The 22,963-nt window shown below is 39.1% G+C and overlaps 1 protein-coding gene across 1 annotated transcript in view; it reads left to right on the top strand.

Moving 5' to 3' along the window:
* The window catches only part of zmat4a (zinc finger, matrin-type 4a), a 206,531-nt gene that overhangs the window by 70,791 nt on the left and 112,777 nt on the right, over positions 1–22,963 (top strand). Inside the window, exon 3 of the mRNA XM_034871934.1 lies at positions 8,096–8,185. Coding sequence (XP_034727825.1) covers positions 8,096–8,185 — 90 coding nt within the window. The remainder of the gene's footprint in view (positions 1–8,095; positions 8,186–22,963) is intronic.

Genomic DNA, 22,963 nt, shown 5'->3' with positions numbered 1-22,963 from the left:
TTCCACAGGAGAGGAGCCTGATAGCTGAACGCTCTGGCTCCCGTTCTGCTTTTAGAGACTCTAGGAACCACCAGTAACTCTGCATTCTGGGAGCGTAGTGCTCTTGCAGGGTTGTAAGGTACTATGAGCTCTTTACCTCGGTTATAAATGTTTCCCAATTGGTCACCCAAGCTGCTGGATGTGTACAATGCGGGACCTCTTTCCAGATCCTCATGGACAATGAGAGGCGGCTGTATTTGTCTGAGCAAGTGGCACTGTGTACTTCATGAACGTGTGTGAATGGTTCTTGTATGATGTACAAAAGCAATTTGAGTAGTTGTGAAGATTAGAAAAGCTCTACATAAGAACAATCCATTTACAGGGGATTTATTCTGAGGAGGGAATAGGTGCTGTGCCTTTAAAACTTTGAATGCTTTCATGTTGTGTAAAAAAATGCTTATTTAAAATAACATTTCTATTAAGTTTTGTAAATATTTTTCAATAAAAGGCTTAGAATTATTTTTATGTAATTGTTTATTTGTGAGAACAAAAGCAGCACTTTACCAAAGTACATTTCATTACCTTTTGGATCCATTTGAAACAATAACTTTCAATAAGAATGATAACAATCACTGCGTCAATACTAGTCATGCAATGTTGAGGAAGCTCACTAAGACAAAGAATAACAACATCTTAGAAATAAGTTTCATTTTCCATATGGGTATAATAAATCAGCTTTTTTGCAAAGTACATCTGCACAAGAAAATACGTGAACATTTTGATTTGTACTGAAAAATGATTCCTTATGTCTGGGGCAATGTCTGACCTGTTGAAGGAGCATAACGAATTTGATGTGTTATACATCTTGATTTACAAATTACATCCTGAGGGGGAAGAAAACATGCGTATGTTAAAAAATAGAATTCTGCCTTACCAAACGAGGCCTGGCCTTTTTAAATTAAAATTAATTTACCGTTGTCATTAGAAAGGTAACAGGTAGCTGTGACGGTTTTAAACAAACATTTACTTCTTACCTTGGCCACTGCTGACTTGGGTTGCCAATAGCTCCTGTGTGTTGGGAGCTGCACACCGGACAGCACACCATGCAGACGAGGGTCATTTGGTTTCATGGTTGGAAGTCCAGGAAGTCCATATCCTGATGACACCCGTTTCCTTATAATTGCCCTCTGTATGTCTGGGATGTAATGGTAGTCCTTCTCCTCCTTTATGGCATACAAACTCCACTTTCTGGTCTTTCTATTATAGAGTTGCGGTATCTGAAATCAGATATTTCAGACAATGAAAACAGATGAAAATATGTATATTCTACACCTTTTGTGATATGGTAAAGTAATGATAAGCACAATAAATATTAACTTGACACCCCATAGACTTTGCTATAGTGGTGTGACTAGTATTCCAAAACACAGATGATAATCAATAGAAGTAGGCTATAATTCTGTGACTATAGGCTAGTAACTCCAGATTAGAGTATGTAGGACATTACATGGGGATTATAATGCAGAAGTCTGCAATACAATGTGCAAATTATCACATTTACTAGCCAACACCCTTGATAAGACATTATGCATATTACCTACTCTATGGAGCCATCATGCCTTCTCTTGGGTGGTCTGTGAACATGGTTGTTGTAATCCAGGCCAGCCAAAAAAATTCAGACTTCATGTACAGTAGGGCTGAAACTGAAGCGCTTGCTGGCATACATCAAGATGTAATTGTGGAAAGACTTCAGCTCAGCAGTCAACCTAAAAATTCAGGGAGAACTGTAAGATTATACAAATTCTTTCTCAACAGTTATATAGGTCAAACCACTGAATAGTGTTTTAGAGGCAACATGACAGGAAAATTAATAAGCATAATCATACCTACAGTACAAGTACTTGTGTACCTCCTTCAGCCAGCGTTCAATGAGAATGATTTAACCTGCTAGAACATTCCTGCCTTGCTACAAGCTGTTAGACTTAGCAACAAGCTCCAAAGTAAAATTAGATTTGCGCTCAACAGTGATACTGCAACTATTGCTATCTTAGTTGTGTAGTTCTTAAAAAATGAAACAAATCAAGCAGGGATACATAGTTGTCAAGCAGAAATGTGGCTGGCTCTAAGTCAGTGTTGAATCCTTACATGACGCGTATATCCCTCCACCTCTGAAAAGCCGCTCCGATGTTTACCCTCGTTTTATTTCGGGCTCGGTCTAATTCTTCTAACTTGTTTTTTGTCATCGGTCTTCTTCTGTTTACCTGTCTTTGTTTTCTGAGCGGTTGCCACTCAAGAAATTGGTAGTTTTCCTGAAACATTAGGTTGCCATTAGCACAGCTGCAGCACACCAGAAATCTTTAGCTTGAATGACAGTATGCGTTGTGCGTGGGAGGGGTTTGAGCAGCGCGTACACCAGCGTGATTGACACTGCTAAGACATTACTCCTAGCTCTGATTGATTGTTTCTGACCGGGAGGAGGTGGATTTTTTCACAGATTATCTGTTTCATATTCTACTGTCAGGACATAGTCACAGTTTTAACAAATATGTAAAAAAAATACAGTTTTACAAAAGTTACCTACTGAAGCGTTAACTAACCTTAACATTATATGATGAACCATTTATGAAAACTACAAATAGAAGAAGCCAAACGGTTGCTTTAAACATCCATAGCAGCTACACAGCCACCTATCAACATACACCAAAACAATAAAACCCACATAGTATCCATACCAGGACTGCATACCAAAGTATTAGTGTAAAAGAACCCCCACTCGTGGGGCAGAAGTCACCTGCTTAATCTACAGCAGTAATAGAAGAGAAACAATGTCCGGGGTTGTCTCTGTTACAGAATTTACGGTAGTAAACTCATGACACAGAAGCAGCAGCCAAAACCCAGATTATAGACATTGCCCGTAACCATGGCCACAGTAACCCGGTCCACATTACCTTTGGGCAGCAAGATGAATGACAAAACGCAGCTTGATGAGACAGTCGGTACACGATCCGAGCGCATGTGCAATTCGTTCTCGCACACGCAGATGGTAATCACGATGTATTAGGATTTATCAGGATCAGGATATATATATATACACATATGTAACGTAACAGTGTTATACATACTAGTTGTTACGTCCGTTCTATTTTTTATTATTACTGTAAAGTCTTAATTTGCTGGAGCCTGCAAAGAGAACGGTTAGCCTCCAGCGGGAAGCTGACGCTAGTTTAGCTAACAACTATTTTGTCTAACCGCTAGCTGACAGCTTGATTCAGCCTAAAATACCGTTACTCAAACTATACAGTGGGGAAAGAAGCTACAGATAAATTAAGACTCTACACTTATAATAAAGACAAGTATTGAGTGATTGTATTTTAAATGAGCACAATAAAAGTAGAACTGATGTAACAGCTGTTACATATTTAAATGGTTATTTTCATTCATTTTACATGCTGTCTCAGCTAGTGGTTAGCCAAATTAGCTGTTAGCTAAACTAACGTTAGCTTTCCGGTGGAGGCAAACAGACTTTCTTTAACTGTCTATGTGAACAGATCATGCAGTGTCTCAAATCCGCGTTCATAATGATATCATATACACATGTGCAAACATATTGCACATGCGCAGAAAGGATTATGCTGACAGGACGGATCGTGTACTGACAGAGACTACTTCACTTAAAATGGGCAAGATTTCCCAGTTAAGACGACACAACCGGGGCCTCCGCCTTGATGAAATCGAGCAAAGTCAGTGACCTTGACCTTGAACAGTAACCTTATTGGCAGCTATCTCACAGTAAATTACTGTTATACTGTGATTAATTGACTTGTCCCTGTGCACCATGAATTCAAATAAGGTTAAGCATTTTACATAATTCATATCATTATCTCTTTTCACATGGCAAAAGAGATCTAAACATCCTATTTTTAACAAAGGAACAAACCATTTGAACAGTACAAAGCTGACTGCACTGAGCTGATTGTTCAAAGAACAAGTTATTTCACTTATTCTGGCTATTTAGTGGTAGGTTGGGGAGAGAATCTCAATTTCAATTTTTCTTCTTCTATGTTCATACAGAGTATGAAATGTCTCTGCTAAAGCGATCATTTCATATTCAATGGGTAAGGCAATAAAAACTTTACATTCCCAAAATACAAGTAGAAAAGACTGGTGTTTTGTAAAGGCAAACAAAATGCTTTGTTCTTGTTCATTTAAACGAAATGTGTTATTATCAATGCAGGACTACTTGTTTAAATAAACTGTTTTAATTAAAAGTATAGTCAGTTAACTGCTATGTATTGTTTGTGCTTTTCAAACTGGGTCATTTTTTTCCTGAAGGAAGCAGCAGAGCTCACGTTGCGGTATCTCCGCCAAAAAAACCAGACAAGCACGACAAATAGATTCATGCAGCCTCACTCTCAGCCCAAGCAAGGGCAAGGCAAGATTGGTTCGTCTGTCATGCCCTTGTAAAAGGAGGCGGAAGGCTGTCCTGCCTGACAGAGAATCACACCGGGCACCTGTCCACACTCCTACATGCCTCACTAGACGCTATCTTGTTACTGTAAACCCTCATCTATGGCTTTCACTGACAACTGATGCAATGACAATATCGTGGAACCTTTGCCCTACTCTTTCTGTATCACTTCTCTTGACATGCAAAGCTTCTCCCTGAGAAGCAGAATAAGTTTCAGATAAACTAATCGGTCCTTCCAAATCCTGTTGTGGCTGTGCATATCAGATCCTGGGGGATCAATGGTATGCTGGTAAAAAAAGGTTCTTGCTTCAGTGAGCAACACAATCATCAATTAAACCCCTTGGCAGGGAGTAGCAATGTGCACTTCATTTGACAGTCTTTTACTGTTAATAATGGGACCTCTTCCTGGCACAAACGGATGACAGATTTTTGAAAAAGGAGTGTGTATTGAAAAGGGCAAGAATGGCAAAGTGCCATGTTTGGGTAGAGTAAAGATTCTCTATAACTAAAGCTCTAATGGTATGAAATGGTCCACACTTACTGTCTCCTAAACAGGCGTGACCTCATTTGAAAGTATAGTGAACGTTGTGTGTGTCATGATGCCATCACGGCAGCCCTTTCCTCTCCCTGTATGTTATCCCTCATGTTTCTCCCTCCTGCTCTGTGTCTGTGAGTTGTGGTTGTGGCAAGCTGCGTCAAGTTAAGCTCATTCCTCAATCATCCTCCAGCAGTACTTAAGACTGGCTCTGTGCTTCAGTTGTCGCCAGATTGTAGAGTCTACTAGCATGGTCCCTTTGTAATTTTGTTTCCTGGTGTTTTAGCTTGTGTGGCAAATGTCATCTGTGTTTTCTCCTATGGCAGTCTGCCTTGCTTGCTTAAGCCCACACTTCCTGTTACGCCTGCTTGCCTTTACTAAATCACTTAAACGTATTTCCTGTGTGTGACGTCTGCTTTTGCGTCCAACCTCCAGTGCTGTTCCATAACAGTGTGGATGGATAAAAAGTTATATTTGCATAATTTATTTATATTTTACCTTGTAAAGAAAACATTTAATATTTACAAAGCTAAAAGTCATATTTAGCAGTGCAAATATGAGTTCTCAAACATAAGTGAACGTGTTGCCAGATTTTGCGAGAGTTTGTTTCTGAGACAGAAACTGGTCTGGAACAAAGTAATGGGTGGTGTGTAGTATCTGTCTAAAAATAATTTCTGTGAGTTGTCAATGAGGCGTCTCAATTCTGAACCGTCTCTGGATAGAGTAAATAATGTGTGTCTTTTTCAAATAATTTCCATTACAGATTTATATGACACAGCCTTGTTTTCTATAAGCAGATTTTACAGGTTACAGATTGAACAGGGAATTAACTGATTGTGTAGTGTTTAGGCACTAAACTAGTTTTTCCTCACAATTCAATAGTACATGATGGTGGTTACCCACAGTTTATACTCTGCAGCAAAAGGGTGCTGACTCCACCAGCCTTGTCAGACACTCACTAACAGGTAAATTCAGATGCAGATTTGTGGCTGCTAAACCTGCAATAAATACCAAAATAAACCGAAATTCTCAAAGCACCTGCTAAGGATGAAAGCCTCCCCTAACTGTGCTGCCAAGGAGATCTATGGTGTCTTGGTGCTCCCGTGCTATTTGGCACAAAATTGGCCAAATGAGCCTCATTGCAAAAACAGTCAAATTCATGAAAATTGACAATTAATTCACGGTGTCAAATCAGAACAGAGGTTAACTCAGAACACATATGGAGCAGGTCTGTTTCATGAAGGAGGTTTATCAAACTCTGAGTCTAACCCTGAACTCTGAGTTAATTTACCCTGAAATGGGAAACGGAGTTTTCGGTTCCAGAACAGCTGATTTAAGTTGGTTCAATCAACTCTGAGTAAGTTCACTCTGTTACAATAAAAAGGCAGCATAAATGGAGTCATGATACTATGATCCATCATGATAACAACCACAAACAAATCGGTCAGCATACTTTACCTCGCTAGAACTGGAACTACTCATACGCACATACAGCGAGTTTGAATATATATTGTGTTAAAAAAAAAACACAACTGTTGCAAAATAGCGAGAATTGGTGTGGGAGAAAATTGCTGCTTGAGTCAATGCTTAAGCATTGACAGTGTATACATTTCATATTTAAGGTAATTACTGGCGAAATCTGGAATTGCATTACACATATAATTTTAGAGAGAGAGTGCTGTGTCAGAGGGAGGAGACTGAGAGAAACCGAAGGTTTATTGAATAAAAAACCTGATCCAAACCAGGTTAGGTTCACAGACTCAGTTACCATAGTTACTGAAAGTGATAGTTACCCAGAATACACTGCACAGCTAGCAACAGTGGCGACCATATAATCCCATAAATGTAAGTATTTTTGGCTTAAATAATTGATTTAAAAATTATGTGTTGTTTTGTGTTATGTACTGGCCTGTCCCTTTATACTTGCAATCATGTTCTTAAAATAAATGTTTCTTAAATATTGCTAGCTTGCTGCGCTATTGCTAGCTTGCTGCGCTAATGCTAGCGCTAACGTTACATGGCTGATTTGCACAAAAGTCCCTCATTTCTCGGCCTTGAATGGACCCCATGCATGTCCACAGTTTTAAGTTAACTCCCTTAGCTGATTATAATATACTTTTATATCATTGTTTTGCCTGTTCTGTTTACTTTATTGGGCAATAAAGACAGATTTTTGTTTAACAAAGAAAGCGTTTCTGAACATCAATGTCATTCATAACTGAAACAGACATACAACACACCGTGCAGTGTGAAAAAATATGTATTGCAAACAGACCTAAATAGTACACAGATAAGAGCATCTGCACCACCACCACCAAAGTGAACGTAAAAGAAATAAATACATAATAGAATAAATGACACTGTTGTCCCTCACGCAATCACAATACACACAGTTGCAGACAGCATCTTGGAAGTGGTTTCCCATTTCATAGGGATATGTTTTCATCACTAGCCCTTACCAATTGGTTTCGAGGGCCAAGGGCTAGCAGTAAGACAAAAGGGAAGGGGTAAGACAGAAAAATGGGATTAGCCCCAGTTACCTCTCTTTCTGAAGCGGAATGGATGTCGATTTCAAAGTCATGTTAAAACTATTTCCAAGCCACAGCCTGTCATTTCCCCTGTACTTACTCTGTACATAATGTTAGCTCTATGATCTGAAGACCTCACAATGCCTTGTGTTTTTCTCTCCCATTGTTTATCAGACGTGACATCACAAAAGCATTTAGTTTTCACAAGTGGGTAAGCCAACGCAAGAAGAAGGAGATTAGCAATTTTCTTATACTTTCTGTCCTTGTTATGGCCTATTGTGTTTTTGGTGTTAGAAGATTTGTTGGGTTGGATGTATGGATGTTTTGAAGTCAAGCTGGATGTAATTCAGGCTGATTTTACAGTAACAGGGGCAGCCATTCTGAGGGTCCCTATTATTAAGGTGTGTTTCAATAGTGGTTTAACAAGCCCTCCTTCATTTCCCCTCAGGGGAATCCTTGTTGGCTTGTAAAATGACGTTGCTATACAATACTCAAAGGAACTGTTTAGACATCATCGGGAACCATCAAGAATCTATTACGTAACTGACTTTTTTACTAACTTTTTTGTTTTTCTCTGTCCTTCAGAGTCGGAAACACGCCAATAAAGTCCGGCTGTATTACATGCTACATCCTGTGGATGGAGGCTGCCCTGCCAAGAAGCTCAGAACAGACAATGTAAGTCCTGTGTGAATTATACATCATCCTGTCCGCAGAGTTCCACCCCAGTGTCGGTAATCACTGAGACATGCACAAATCAAACCACTCACCTCCACACTCATATAGAAACCTTTAATATTAATGGATTTTCCTCCTTTCCCAAAAGCCACCTGATCCTCCCCCACCCCCCATAGACACATTTTCAGACCAATGAACAATGCCACAGTGACGTTTCTGCAGTTTGATGCTAAGGGATGCCAACCGTTCATTAAATACAAAAACACATTGGGAGGTGTCCGACCCTCCCAGCCCTCCCTGTAATGCAAATTGGAAATACATGACGTGTTTGACGGACGCAATTAAGTGGCCTGTCACTCCCTGCTCAGTAAGTGTTTGGGCGGTGATGTGTATTGTTAAGCATCACCATGTTGACATTACATGGTTCGTGTTGACATTAAAATGCACATATTATGCTTTTTGCCTTTTTCCCTTTCCTTTATTGTGTTTTATATATCTTTTTTGTGCATGTTAGAGGTTTACAAAGTGAAAAAACCCAAAGTCCACTCTTTTTTAGTCCAGCCTTTACTTTGCTCGACAAATGTGTATCACTTTAAGAGACGTGTTATAATGCTCGACTAGCTGCTAGTTGGTTGTCCTTCCCTAGTACTGCGCATGTGCGACTACCAACAAAAATAAAATAGATGTAAGATGCTTTTTCATCCCTCTTGCGTTTAGTGATGTCGGGGGGCTGCGGACGAAGCAAATGGTGGCCAACTGTCTGGTCTTTCAGACTGGTTGCAGTCAAAGCGGCTCAAAGAACCAACTTCTTCTTTCCTGTAGCCAATCACTGCAACACGGTCTAAGCGATCGCATCCGCATTTTTACAAAAGAGGTGCACGGCTTGATGATCAGACCCTCCGCAGACCCTCTGCCCACACTCAGCCAGGCCACATTTGCGTCATGTCGGCATCCGCACAGTGTTGTCCACGCTTAACGCAAGAAGCATGAAACAGCTTTAAGTTTGGTATGGTGTGATGGAGGAGGTGAGGAGAGGCTGGATTGGATGGACTCTGATCTCCACTTTGATAACTGGAAGTTTGCCAGCTATAACGCTTGAATCTGGGTCTTATGAAACAGATAAGGACACTTTGTCCACTCTTGCTGTTCTGTCGCTGTTTTCACTGTACATTAACAAATCACTCTAAACTCTGCCTCTGTCTTTTTATTGTCTCATCTCCTCATCAGCCCTCTGTGTGCCCCGTCACACATCTCTGCTCATCTGTTTTTCCACCTTTTCCATCCCTCTTGCCTCTTTTTCCCCCTTCCTTTCCTCTACTATGCGTTCCATTCTCTCTATGTTCCTGTTTTCCTTTTCTTACCCTTCCTCTTTCCCCTCCTTTTTATTTCCATTGCTTTCCTTTTCTTTCCTTGATTTATCTCTCATTTATATCCCGTGCTACCCTTTCCTCTACTTTCCTTTCCATTCATATTCTTTCCTTTGCTCTCTTCTACATTGCTTGTTCAACTTTTCTATCCTTTCCTTTCCTCTTCTTTTCTTTTCTAAACTAAATCTATGTTCCACAGCCCATTACATTGCTATGTTAATCCTTTCCTCTACTTTTCTTTTATTTCCTTTCCACAAATGTTCTGTAATTTCTTTTCCTATCCTTTGTTATCCTTTACTGTCCTTTCCCTTGCTCCCTTTGATTGTCTATACCCCTCCTCATCCATTTTATCCTCTTTGTTTGCATTGTTTTACCCCTCCCTTTCACCCCCTCTACCCTCCTCCTGTCATTTTTTCTTCCCTTGTATTAACCTTTCTCCTCCTCTTCTGCATTAGCTGCTTTTATTTTCATTTATCATTTTTTTTCGGAACCTTTAATTTTCATCTTTCTCTTATCTGTATCCTGCTTCCCTTAGTTCTCTTCCTCCTCTCACATTTCACATCCTGTTCCCCTTTTCCTATCTTCTCTGTTCCCTGCTCTTTTCTCCTCTCCTCATTTTCTTTCCACACATTTCTACAAAAGGTCTTTTTGTAACTGTTTCTTTGATTTGATTTCTTGCAATCTCTGCGACACCGAAGTCTTGTGCTCTATCTCCTGTCAGCGTTCTGCTGATGCGTTTATCCTTCACTCTGAAACCATGTGAGATCACAGTGATGAGACTCGAATGTAGGAACATGGACGTCTCAGCTAATCATTCTTTCACTATCCTTATGCTTCCCATTACCTTCCTGTCAGGGACCATTTTTGTTTATGAATTAAATATACAGTGATGTTAATAGCTTTTGAATGTGGTGAGTCCCGGTACCCAAAGGTGATCATTTGACTTTGTTTACAGGGAAGTTTTCTGGGTCCCCAATAAAATGTGTTCTTTTGACCAATTGTGTTGGTAAACTTTGGTTTGATGTTAAATGGTTATGATTATAGATATATTCATGTATACTTAAAATGTATCCAAAAAAAATATAGAAATACATTCTCAAATCAACTTCTTTTAACAATAGACAAATCTTGAGGGGAGTAGAGAGAGGTCCAAAATCAGCCAGTACCCCGATATTTATTAAATCCCCCTTTCAATACCATGTATATACAGTGGGGCTCGAAGGTTCGGGCACTCTGCGGGCAGTTCTGTCTTGGTCTTCCAGATCTTGCTTTAACTTCCACTGTTCCTGATGACGGCCATTTCTTAATTACCTTCCGAACAGAGGATATTGGCATCTGAAAACGCTTTGCTATCTTCTAATAGCCTTCTCCTGCTTTGTGAGCGTCAACTATTTTCAGTTTCAGTTTCCTAGACAACTGCTTAGAAGAACCCATGGTGCTGATTGTTGGGGCAGGGTCAGATGAGCCTGGGCATTTATTGACATCACCTGATCTTTCCAGATGATGGTTGAGAACAATCCATGACGCTGTCAGGACTCAGCTTTGCAAAGGGGGCAGTACAAGGTATTAACTCTACAGGGTGGCCAAACTTTTGCAGACGCCACTTTTTTGTTTTCTGTTATTTTAACCGGATAAGCGGTCTAAGATGGATAGATGGATGTTATTTTGAAAGTGTAAATGATAAAAATATAATCTAACTTTTTGTGACATATTGTACCTAACCTATATCTATATATAATCTGCCATTTGATGCCTTATGGAAATTTTTCCATCTTTTCTTGACTTCTTTATGCACATTAATACATATTTTTACCTAGGGTGCCCGAACATTCGGGCCCCATGGTAGAGCTACTCGGCCAGCCATGCTAAAACACTTATTTATGAACTGCAATATTCAATGAAAAATATTCTTACATGAAATAGCAACCTGGTGTCGACATAAAACATAGCGCTTTGAAGCTGGGGAGCGGAGTTTACTTCTGGGCAAAAACATAATAATTTCACCCAGCAAACGTTTGTTTGTTCCTCTGGAGTGTTTTGATCCAACAACAACAACCACAATCTCTCTTTCCTAACCATAGTGGTTTTGGTGCCTAAATTTAACTGTCATCCCCACGGTCGCCTGAAAGGAGCAAAGGACCGGACATCTGGCGGTGCCTATAGTCTGCTCGCAGTCACCTTTTGCACTGCCGGTAGTCAGACTCAATTGACCAACGTGATTGGATGTGCTAACCCGGAAACAATAGAGGGATGAGCGTTACTAGAGTCTCAAAATCTAACCCAAATCTTTTAGACTGATCTTTGTTGATCTGAAATGTAGAAAGATTCAGCAACTGTCTAGCCTATTTGTCGCTTGAAATGTTTTCAGAAACACGTTTTGGTGAACTATTTATGTAAAATAGGAAATTGCATTCTGAACAAGCCCCTATGAAAGTCTAGCTTTCAATATCCCAGAGAAACCAGACCCAGGTGACGCATTCGTCCAATCAGCTTCCGTGAGTTCTGAGGCTCTTTTTTTGGTCAACTCTCGGAGGCAGTCAGTCCGACTGCCTTCTCTGCCAATGTTCAGCCATCTGGATAGTGTTTTAGGGGCATTAATTAGCTTTGTAGCATCTCATTTAGATTGGAGAAAAAAAATATCTAATGCTGTTTCGAGTGAGATACGGTTTCTGAATGTCCTCTGCCTTCAGTCTCAGGATGGGCTGTTCAAAATCTGCACGGCTTTCTACGTCACTAGCTGAGATTTGGTGGCTAACCATAGCACATGCTAGCGCTAGCATGGCAGCTCATTCTCAGTGCAAAACACTGCTACAACACACATTAGTTCACCATAATTTCCAAAAGAACTACTTCCTGTCCCTGTTCTTTAGACATTCCATGGCCTCGTCTAGAAGAAGTCTCCCAGCTAATCCTGCCTTGGACTAACCAAAGTTATAAAAAAGTTATCTAGCTGATGGGATCATACATAGCTACTGCACATGTGCAACTCCCAACAACAATAGTCTAGAAGTGAGATGTCTCACTCTGGAGCTAAAACAGAGACATAAACACACAGGGTGAAAACAGGATCTACAACAATGTGCAGTACAACAAAAATATGGTGTTTAAAAAAAAAATGAAACCATGTAATCCTATTCTGGTACAATCTCAAAATACAATTATGAGCCTGAAAAAGAGCATAATATGGGCGCTTCAAATATTCCCTTTCAGTGGGCATGCAAACAGTTTAGTCGGAAAATTGTTTTTTACAGAATAAGGCCAAAAAAGCGAATAATATGTGCATGTAAACGTAGTCAGTGCTATGTTTGTGTATTTAGTTACTTTCCAACATAATGGGACATGTAACTCCACAGTAAATGGTCATGATTAAACATATTCATGCAGAATTATTCAGCACTTGGCAAAGGGCCTGAGGTGGAAACAATTATATGTCTGTTTTTAATTTTTCCTCTGTGGCCTATATTATTACTACTTTGTATTACTGCTCTCAGTAACAAAGCTGTCTGTATTTTGTGTAAGGCTGTCAGGTAGAATATGTTTCTGCTTTTTACTGCCTGTCTTAACAGGGACTGCAGGGTAATTGGTTTCAACATGGATTCAGCTGTTTTTCCAGAATCACTGTCCATACTGCAGCATCACTGAGCAGGGGAGTTAACAGGAACAGGCTCTAGTCCAGTGTTTGATGTTAGTTCATGGGAGGTGACCTTGATGGCTTGTATCATCTAAAGACCTTAGTGTGGGGGAGGGTTATGCTCAGTGTTTCTGTGCAAGTCTATGATTTAAAGGTGTGGGAGCTGCTTTAATGTTTTTAGAGTGAAAATAAGCTTTGAAAGAGTATGGCAGCAACATAAAGATCAGGCAGTAGACAAATAGGATGATTAATTAATACAAATAACTTATTCTACTCGCAAATTATTTTCAACTCTGTTTTGAAGTAAAAGCCTAGCTCCTGGTGTCACAGATTAAAGGAGATCATCTATACTAAACAAAATAAGAAGCGCAACACTTTTGTTTTTGCCCCCATTTTTATGAGCTGAACTCAAAGATCTAATACTTTTTCCTAAGCCATTTGTACACAAAAGCCCTTTGTACACAAAAGGCTTATTTCTCTCAAAACTTTTTCATAAATCTGTCTAATTCTGTGGTAGTGAGATAATTTATTGCATTCAATGCTTCCTGCTGTTACTTGAGAAGAAGCTACTAACAAAACTTGTTTGGCTTGGTTTTGTAAATTCTCAAGACAACTGGGTGCTGGGTTGTAGTAACACATTGTAACACTGACATATAAAGACCTGTATGTTATCTGCTCTGAGCTTCCTCTTTACCTTATTGAGGAATTCTCATTAATAAGTATATCATATCATTATAGATCATTACATGCAGAAATGCTGATCCCAAACCTAAAATAAATCATTATCACTTAATTTCTTCGTGGTGCAGTTCAAAACTATAGGCAAGCTTTCCAAGTTCCTGACCTCAGAATAATTTCCTCCCTTTATATCAAGTTGATACATTGCTTTCAAGATCAATAACCTGTTCAATATACACCAAATGTATTGTTATCAATCATGACATCTCAATCATATCAATATGAGAATTTACAATTAATTGTGTCATTGTTGATTACCATGAATCAAGTACCTAGGGGACTTGGTTGTGCATTTCAGCTAAGCTTCCTGACCTGCTTCTGAGGATGTGCACACGTAGCAGCTTTGCTTGGACATGTTTCCCTAACTATTCTTGACAGATAAATTAAAGTGTAAAGGAAAACACAACTAATAGGATTAAGTCAATGACCATATTGTATGTGGGCCTATTCAATAAATCAGCCTGTATTAAATTTGCCTCAGGATGTATTTTGTCTCAGATGATGTGTTGGTTATATCTACAGCTTACACATCCCAGGATAAAGTTTGCCATAGCAAGAACTAACAAAGCCAGAGCCATTTTAAACGTCCCGTGTTGTAACAAAGTGTGATTTCTATGTTTTTTATTATTATTACAAAGCAGGTCTAGGTGCTATATCATTGTTTTGTCACAACTATGCTATGTATAGGTAGAAAGTGCTGCTACAGTGCCGTTATAGTCATTCCCCGGTTCAATTGACAGTACAGAGACTCAAAGAGTTTTGATGCGGAAGACCTAGACACACCACTGACTAATCAGAGGGGACTGGGGAGGGCTGTTTAGAGAGACGGAACGTTTCAGACATAGGGCGAATACAGGTATACTCAGACAGACAGTATGAAGAAAAATAATGTGTTTTTTAAACATTAAAACCTGTAGACATGCTCTAGTAAGAAGACAACATCATGTATGTACCTGAAAATGAGCATGATACGGGACCTTCAATAATACCATGTAGTGAGGAACCGGTTTGTTTATCCAGAGAGCCACACCCATTAAAACTACAATACAGTGAAGCTAATGAAATATATAAACCTTGTGCCTATGTTTAATTCAATGAAAATGCTGCAACTTCAGTATTTATTCTATGCCGTTTTACTCAGTTCTATCCTAAAAAAATAACAATCAAGTCTACTTCTGTGACTGCAGTGGTAAACAGGAAACATGTCTGTACGAGGCGTCCACCAAACTCGTCTTCAGCAACATTACTTTCCATGTGACACCCATTGTTGACAGTGAATGTATAGCTTGTAACAAGATGTCGTCCACCAGGACAGCATCCTTCAAATCTGCCCATAGAGACATGCTCCCATCTGCATATCACAGATCAATTGCAGACTTCAGCTCACTAATAGGCACATGGACCTCTGTAGTATGGGGACAGAAAAATCTATGGGTTGTGCAGCTTGATACAGAGTCAAGTGTGAGAGCCAAGGGAGGGGTTTGTAGCTGATAGAGCAACTCCTCTGAGTCTCACTACTATTCAAATTAAATCAACCTTGGGGCTAATATGTGTTCCAGGGGAGACAGATAGCTCCTGTTTCATTGTGAGAGGGGGATGAGGGGCTGTGAGGGAGTTGTGAGGTTGGGGGTTTACTATTCTTTGCTGTTTTCTGCTGCAGTTGCTCAGTTTCCCCTCTGTAAGTTCACTGTCTGCAGCCGCTTGATCAATTGTGTGTCATTTATTATGTAGTTGGATAATGTATGAGTACAGTTTTATACCCAACATTTAACTTACATACATTTACATTTGAAAACACAAGGCCGCTGATAGCAGGGCCTCAAGGATGTATACTGGTCAGTTGGTTGGCAGCTATCAATTTGCTTTGGGCTGTATAAAGTTGCCAAATGTGAAAAGTTTCAGGCTTTCATGGTTTCAGAAGTAATGGTCCCAGTAATTTTTTTCCATTGCTATTGAAAAAGACTTATAGTTGGAGGACTTTCAATGCTTGGATGAACATGAAACTCAGTACCAAAAATGAGCAAAGGTGAAAATCTTTGGTTTTGGACAAAGGTGCAGATATGGATACCATAGGCCAAATCCCAGTGTGTGAAATATGTCAACTATTTGATGGATGGTAATGAAATTTACTTTTACACGTTCATTGTCCCCAGAGGATCAATCGTACTGACTTTGCTGAAGCACTGACCTTCCATCTAGCACTACCAGCAGGTTGACATTTATGGTTTTGGGTGAAATATCTCAACAACCATTGGATTGCCATTAAAATTGTGGCCAATCATTTATGTCCCTAATTAATCCAAAGCCATCAACATCTTTCTTTGCGCAGCAGCTGATTCTGATGATTTGCAAAGAGGAAAGGGAACCTGTACTATTTTATAGTTTTTGTGCTTTGTCTGTAATTTGTGTTATCTCTTAATCCACCCAGAACCTCACTTAAAAACTAGCTTGAAAAACATTATCCATTCATTCATTTAATACCCTAAATTTGGGGTTAATATAATAATAATCCCTTAAAATATAAATTTATACTTGAAAATAGTTCTGAACCCCAGCATAGACCAAAATTCCAAGCTCAATAAACACCTTAAAGTCAATATTAATGGATTTGTCGTCATTTCAAAAGAAAGTGTACATTAAAGGGGAAAGACACCGAGACCCTAGACCCTGAGAATCTTCTTAGGAATCGGAATCTGGTTTATTGCTTATATAAGTAGGTTTTCACGTACAGGGAATTGTCTGTAGTGTTTCCACAAGATCACATGACAATCCATCTTGTCAAGCTAATGAGTTTGTGTTGGACCAATCAGTGTCCTTTGAGGAGCTACTGGCAACTATAGGCACAGTTTAGATGTGTGTTCTGACGAGGAGAGGTGACTGTTCCTTCAAAACAACGATGGCAGCTCCTAAAGAGGTTAGCATAGATGCCAGATAGCATCAGTTGTATCAGAACTGGAGAGTATTCATTGAAAGAAGAGCAAATAACGGCACAGGGCTTTTCTTGATGGAAAATATGTTTTTGCACATACATCTGCACAAACATCTGACGACGGGCTTTGGCAAGACGTTGATAGACAGTTTACAATGACAGCAGATTATTTTGTGTAACAAACCATCTGGCACGTCATATTAATCATCATCTGCAACAGCAAAACTAATGACATACCCATCGGCTTTACTTTGTGTTTATTTCTAATGAGCAAATGTTAGCATGCTAACATGCAAAACTATGGTTGTGAAAAGGGTAATTGGTATACCTGCTTAACATCAGAATTTTAGCATTGGCATTGTCAGCATGCTAGTATGCTGACAATCACATTAAGCTCAAAGCATCGCTGCACATGGTAATTACATGACAATTAAAGTTAAACATTACCGGCACCTAAGCTACGGCGCAAGTTTACTTTGTCTCTCGTTGCCCACAGAGTAGCTACAGGGCACAAACAGTATGGACTCAAATGCACAACTCCAGACAGAGTAAAGTTTACTAATGGGTTTATTCCAAAAACAGGTAACACAAATATCCAAAGTGGGGCAGGTGATTACAACGACAGGAAAGTAGTCAAAGTCCAGAAAGGAAGTAACCTGGAATGAGAGACGGTGTGGATTTCAAAATAAAAACAGGAAGAGTATATGAGACGACAATAAAATAATATAATAAAGAAAACAAACATGACTTAGACATGGTTGTGAAACGTGACAGTAATGCTGCTGCTTTTTTCTTTTTCTTTTATTATTACAAAACTATTAACACTACAGTTAAATAAAGAAAACATTATGAAGAAATTATGATTGTAGTTTGACTAGATAAGGGATGACTAAATGTGATATTAATTGGACTTTAGAAAAACCTCTAAACTATCCTACTGTACATTAAATGTGGTTTGGCTTTTGAAGGATGACACAATTTGTGATCAAACCAGGGCCAGTTTTACACATTGTTTCATCTTTGTTTTTTCAAGTGTCAAAATACATTTATGTTGAGTCCGCAGTCTGACCTTAGGCTCTTGGTAAAAGGGCACATTGCCTTGATGGGGGAGGGGTCCACTTAAACAACACAGATGTGATGCGACCAGGCTGTGCTTATAAGGTGGCAATGTCTAAAAATACACTCAGCATCGCCTCCAGAGACTGGGCGAGTGTGTCCAGCCTGGCATGGCCCTCCGTCTGGAGCTGGTTGAGCTGATGACATCTGACAACTGTACATGCCTCTGGTCATGCTAGTTGCTATTATAACCTGCTCTTATGTGGGGAGGGAGTGTCAGTCAAATAGTATGTTCTTGGGGTTTTGAAGATTTTGGCATAAAATGGTTAAATAGCATGTTATAGGAATACAGACTCTGGTTAAGGCTGATTTTCGGACCAGTCTGGTGAGGTTGAGATGATTATAAGAGCTGCTGAACATAATAACATTCACATAATATTTTGTTTAAAATGAATGAAACCTGGGAGACAAACAATGACTTAACATAAACCTGTATGGAGGCTGCAGTTTTGCCTGTTTGCCTCTTCAGCCTGTGGTTTTTACTCTGCTGGGTGGTTTCTAGTTTGTTATTGCAGTTCATTCAGTCTTCTGGTCAAATGCATAGACAGCAGCTGAATTCAATCCAAGCATTCTTATGCAAATTATCAGATATCAGATTTGGATTGCTGTATAAGAATTGCACATGTCAGCTTTCAGTGTGCAAAAACTGTTTGAACAGTTGCTTAAGGGGCGGCTGTGGCTCAGTGGTAGAGTGGTTGCCTGCCAATCGGAAGGTTGGTGGTTTGATCCCCGCCCCTGCAGTCATTGTCGAAGTGTCCTTGGGCAAGGCACTGAACCCCGAGGTGCCCCCGGTGCTGCGCATCGGCGTGTGGATGTGTGTGAATGTTTATCTGATGAGCAGGTGGCACCTTGTACGGCAGCCCCGGCCACAGTGTATGAATGTGTGTGAATGGTGAATGTTCCCTGTAGATGTGAAAGCGCTTTGAGCAGTTGTTAAGACTGGAAAAGCGCTATATAAATACAGCACATTTACATTTAAGATAAAGAAAGATTTTTGTCGGTAACAGTGCTCATGTGTGAATTTATATATTATACATGTAGTAAAATGATGAGCGTGTTAATCGATTAATAAGTGGACAGAAAAATTGTCTTACAAATGTTATACTGTAAGTCATTCCATGTAATATCAACGTAAATTAAACACCTTTAGATTTTTTTTAAATTGTCAAGACATAACATTGTGTTTTGGGAATGATTCTTGAGGAATCGTGCAATTCACACAAAAATAAAGACTACATAATAAAATGTTTAACACCACAGTCTTCAACTGTGTTGTGTCTGTGCCCTGAAAACATGCAATCGATGAAGATACATCGTGTACATACGTGTAACTAAAACACAGTCAGCAGCTGGCACGCACCCTGAGTGATGTTTTTAAACAGTCTGTTGTTCTGAGTTAACCATCCATTCCTCTGGCCCTCGCCTTGCGGGTCATGGTCTGGCCAGAAATTAAACAAGATAAAAATGGAAAAATTCAAAAACAAAATACACATTATATACACCTTTCAATTATACAGATATGTCCATAATGGATACTTGCACTTGCATAGGTTATATTATCCTGTACAACTAATGTGTTATGATTGAGTTGTTTAGTAGAGCACAATATAGAAAGACCTACCCCTCATAGACCTACCCTCTTCATTTTGCTGTCAAAGTGCACCAGATTGATGCATTTACCTTTAAATTGTACAATGTCCAGGTGGATTCTCTCCTTACATTTTCTTTCACTAGAGCAAGCCCCTGGAATCCCCCTAGAGGGTAAAAAATCCCGTAGTCTTTCATACAGTGGCAGTTTCATACTGCAGTATATATGGCATAAAAATAAATATAAATAAATATTGCAATGCCAGTGTTTTTGCAGCCCTCCATGAAATACATACGCACGTAACTTTTGTCCTTTAATGTTAAGTAAAAACATTTCCTTATCCTCTTGGGGGCTCACAATTGCCTTGGGGAGCGTTTGGCATAGATGCCAAGGTCTTGAACATCCTATTGAATCGATGTTTATGCTTTTTTTCAATTTCCAATTAAGAAATAAACTTGAAATGCAATTGAAAGTGAATGTAAACCAGGAGAGATTGATTGTTGATGATACGCTTTATTCAATCATTCTCACACAGCTGCATAAGCAAGGGCTAATGATGGCTACACAACATGGTATTGATTTGGTTTTGCATGGCTCAGGGCAGGATAGATTATTTATACAAGCCTGTTCATGCATATTACATTACAATACAATGTTTGCTAACTGAACACATGAGCTTTTGACAAATAAGCTCTTTGTTTAATGTACTGTTATGCTATGGGTGCATTAGCAACACACATTTTGTACCATGTGTTTGTGTTGGTTCAATTGTATCATGGGCCTTAATAAGCTAAGAAGTTCAGTTTTGAGAGAAATGTTGCTGACTCAAGTCCTCACGGCAGCTGAAAGAAGGAAACCTGAAAATGTATTGTCCCCTACCTAGAATACCTGTCAAAGTGCCCTAACAAAACATTTGATCCCAAAACTACTACCATGGAGCTAGACTGTTCCCAAAAGTAGAAGACTATTGTTGCAACAACCAGGCACTATATTGTGCTGTGTTTGCCATCTTGTTGTGTTAGGATGTTAAATTTAGCGAATTATCAGTACAGCTGATGAGGAACATTATCAGTTCTTTTTATTATCTGTCTACACCGTGTTATCCTCCTGCTAGAGTTGCACCCAACAGGCTTAAACAGGGCAAGTTTTAAACATGTTTTTAGCCTCTAAACATGTTCACAATGCAATACAAGTGCCTACACATGTGCAGTTATTCCTTCCAAGTGAACACAGCAAATTTGACTGCTGTAGATGTGACAGAAAAACAAGAACGTTTTGTTAATTAGGTCAGTGCACATACCTCTGTTTATTTCCTGTTTTCCGGTGAAGTCCACACTAGTTCTATGACTTTCTGTCATATCTACAGCAGCCAAATTTGCTGTGTTCACTCGGAAGGAATAACCTTACAGGGGTAGGAAGTTGTAATGATATTTTGAACATGTTTAGAGGCTAAAACAATTTTAAAACTTGCCTTGTTGGGCCTTGTTGGGTCATGAGAACATGATATAGACAGCACCGGTTGTTTTCATTTTTCTCTCTACTGACAGCACTCCAAATTCACATACAACAGAGCTACATGTTGAAATTGACCAGAATTCTTCTTTAAGTGAATATTTTCAGTATGACCTAAACCCTTTTTAGTATTAAACCTACAGTAAACCTTTCCAGCAGGACAATTGAAGCTGCTCTGCTCTGAAGAGGTCCATGATTTCTACACTAGTCTCTCATTAGTGAGAACATTTCCTAAATACAAATTGTCTTTGTTGTGGAAATCAATACACAATTTAGTACTTTGTAAAGCAGAAATAATATCCATTATAAATGGTTTCAAGGACAGACATACAGTTGGTTGGCTGAGTTGGTGTTTGCCTATCTAGTTCATTCAACTGCCAGTTTCCATTAAATCAGGCCTGCAGCGTGGCTACCCGATCCAAGAGATGGAACAGTCACACTGAAGATGGCACAGGTGTCCGGCGTTGCCTTGATTGAACAAGAAGTGACTGCAGTCTTATGCTTCGTTGCCTCAACCTCTCCTGGAGCAATATCAAACAGATTGCACACTTGGCGCACAGACACTTACAGCAAGTATACACATTTCTTATAGCATGCATGCACACTGAAGCTGTAGTATGGTCAGAGATAACCTTGGATGGAAAAAAGGCCTTGGTATGTTTAAGTTAACTGGCGTGTCACATACAGAAAATTACAACTCTGTTTTATTATAGGAGAAGCTGCTTTAATATTAAGATGACGTTTACCATAAGGTAACATTTGCTGGGAGTTTAATTTAAATATATGGTGTCATCACTTTATAAGTTACTCAATAAAATAGTAACTGCTTTTACCCTTTAAATGCATTAAAGCTCACATTTATAAAAAACAATATTACAAATGCTTGCATTATTTGAGTACTGATACTGCAGAGTCAAGATCATGAATTGGTACATGTATGGCAGAGATGGGCCGACTGACCCAGTTAGGAAACTCAAACTGGGACATTTAGTCAAAATCAAGACTGTCTAATTAAGACATTCAGTTAAAATCAAGCACGTCATCTTCAAATGGGATCTCCGTTTGCAGGGTTCAGGTGGTACCAATTCTGACCAAAGAAAAAACCTGAAGTATAATCACAGACAGCCATAAAAACATATTTAGATTGCAGTTTTAGAGAGTTAAAACATAACAAATATGGAGGTTAAGAGAGACAATATGTACAGTGTCAACAGAGAGAAGCACGGGAAATCAAAGAGATGGACATCTAAAAAAATACACGGATCTTTCGAGTTGATAGGCCCTTGACATCAAGATGGACATGCGCACTAGCAACAGTTTTTTAGAGTTGTAGCAACTACAACTTGCATGAGCTTGTTTCTTGTGAATATAAAAAACAAGTATACACTTGCCGTGCTCACAAAGCTAAACATTTGCTCTAAGCTCTTAAATTAGTTGTATTTTTACTTAAATGCCTTAATGCAGCACTTTAGCCACGTTTACCTTGAAACGATACTCTACATCGCATCTGTATCGTGAGACATAAAAAAGAAAATAAATATAAATATAATGAATTATTTATGTATATAAATGAAATATAACTTTGAGGCTTAGTACATACATACAGACTCTACAGTACACAAAGCTGAACAAACATAAAGGCACCTCAGAGTGTTAGGTAGTATATTAAAATTTCCAACCGAGCTGAGGTTTTAAGCGTTTTCTTTTTGAAAAATGAACTAAGGAGAGGATGATCTAACTGCATTTTGCAGCTTCTTTTAGTGTGAATCCTGGACTCCACACTTCCATTTCTTCCAAAACCGGTTAACAATTTAAATGTACACTGTAAATAATTTTCCTGTAAAATAACAGTAAAGAGCTGGCAGCAGAGACGCCAGCAGGTTACTGTTATTTTTAC

The sequence above is a fragment of the Etheostoma cragini genome, chromosome 5 (assembly GCF_013103735.1).
Source record: "Etheostoma cragini isolate CJK2018 chromosome 5, CSU_Ecrag_1.0, whole genome shotgun sequence".
NCBI lineage: Eukaryota > Metazoa > Chordata > Actinopteri > Perciformes > Percidae > Etheostoma > Etheostoma cragini.
This window is presented reverse-complemented; position numbering and strand designations above follow the sequence as displayed.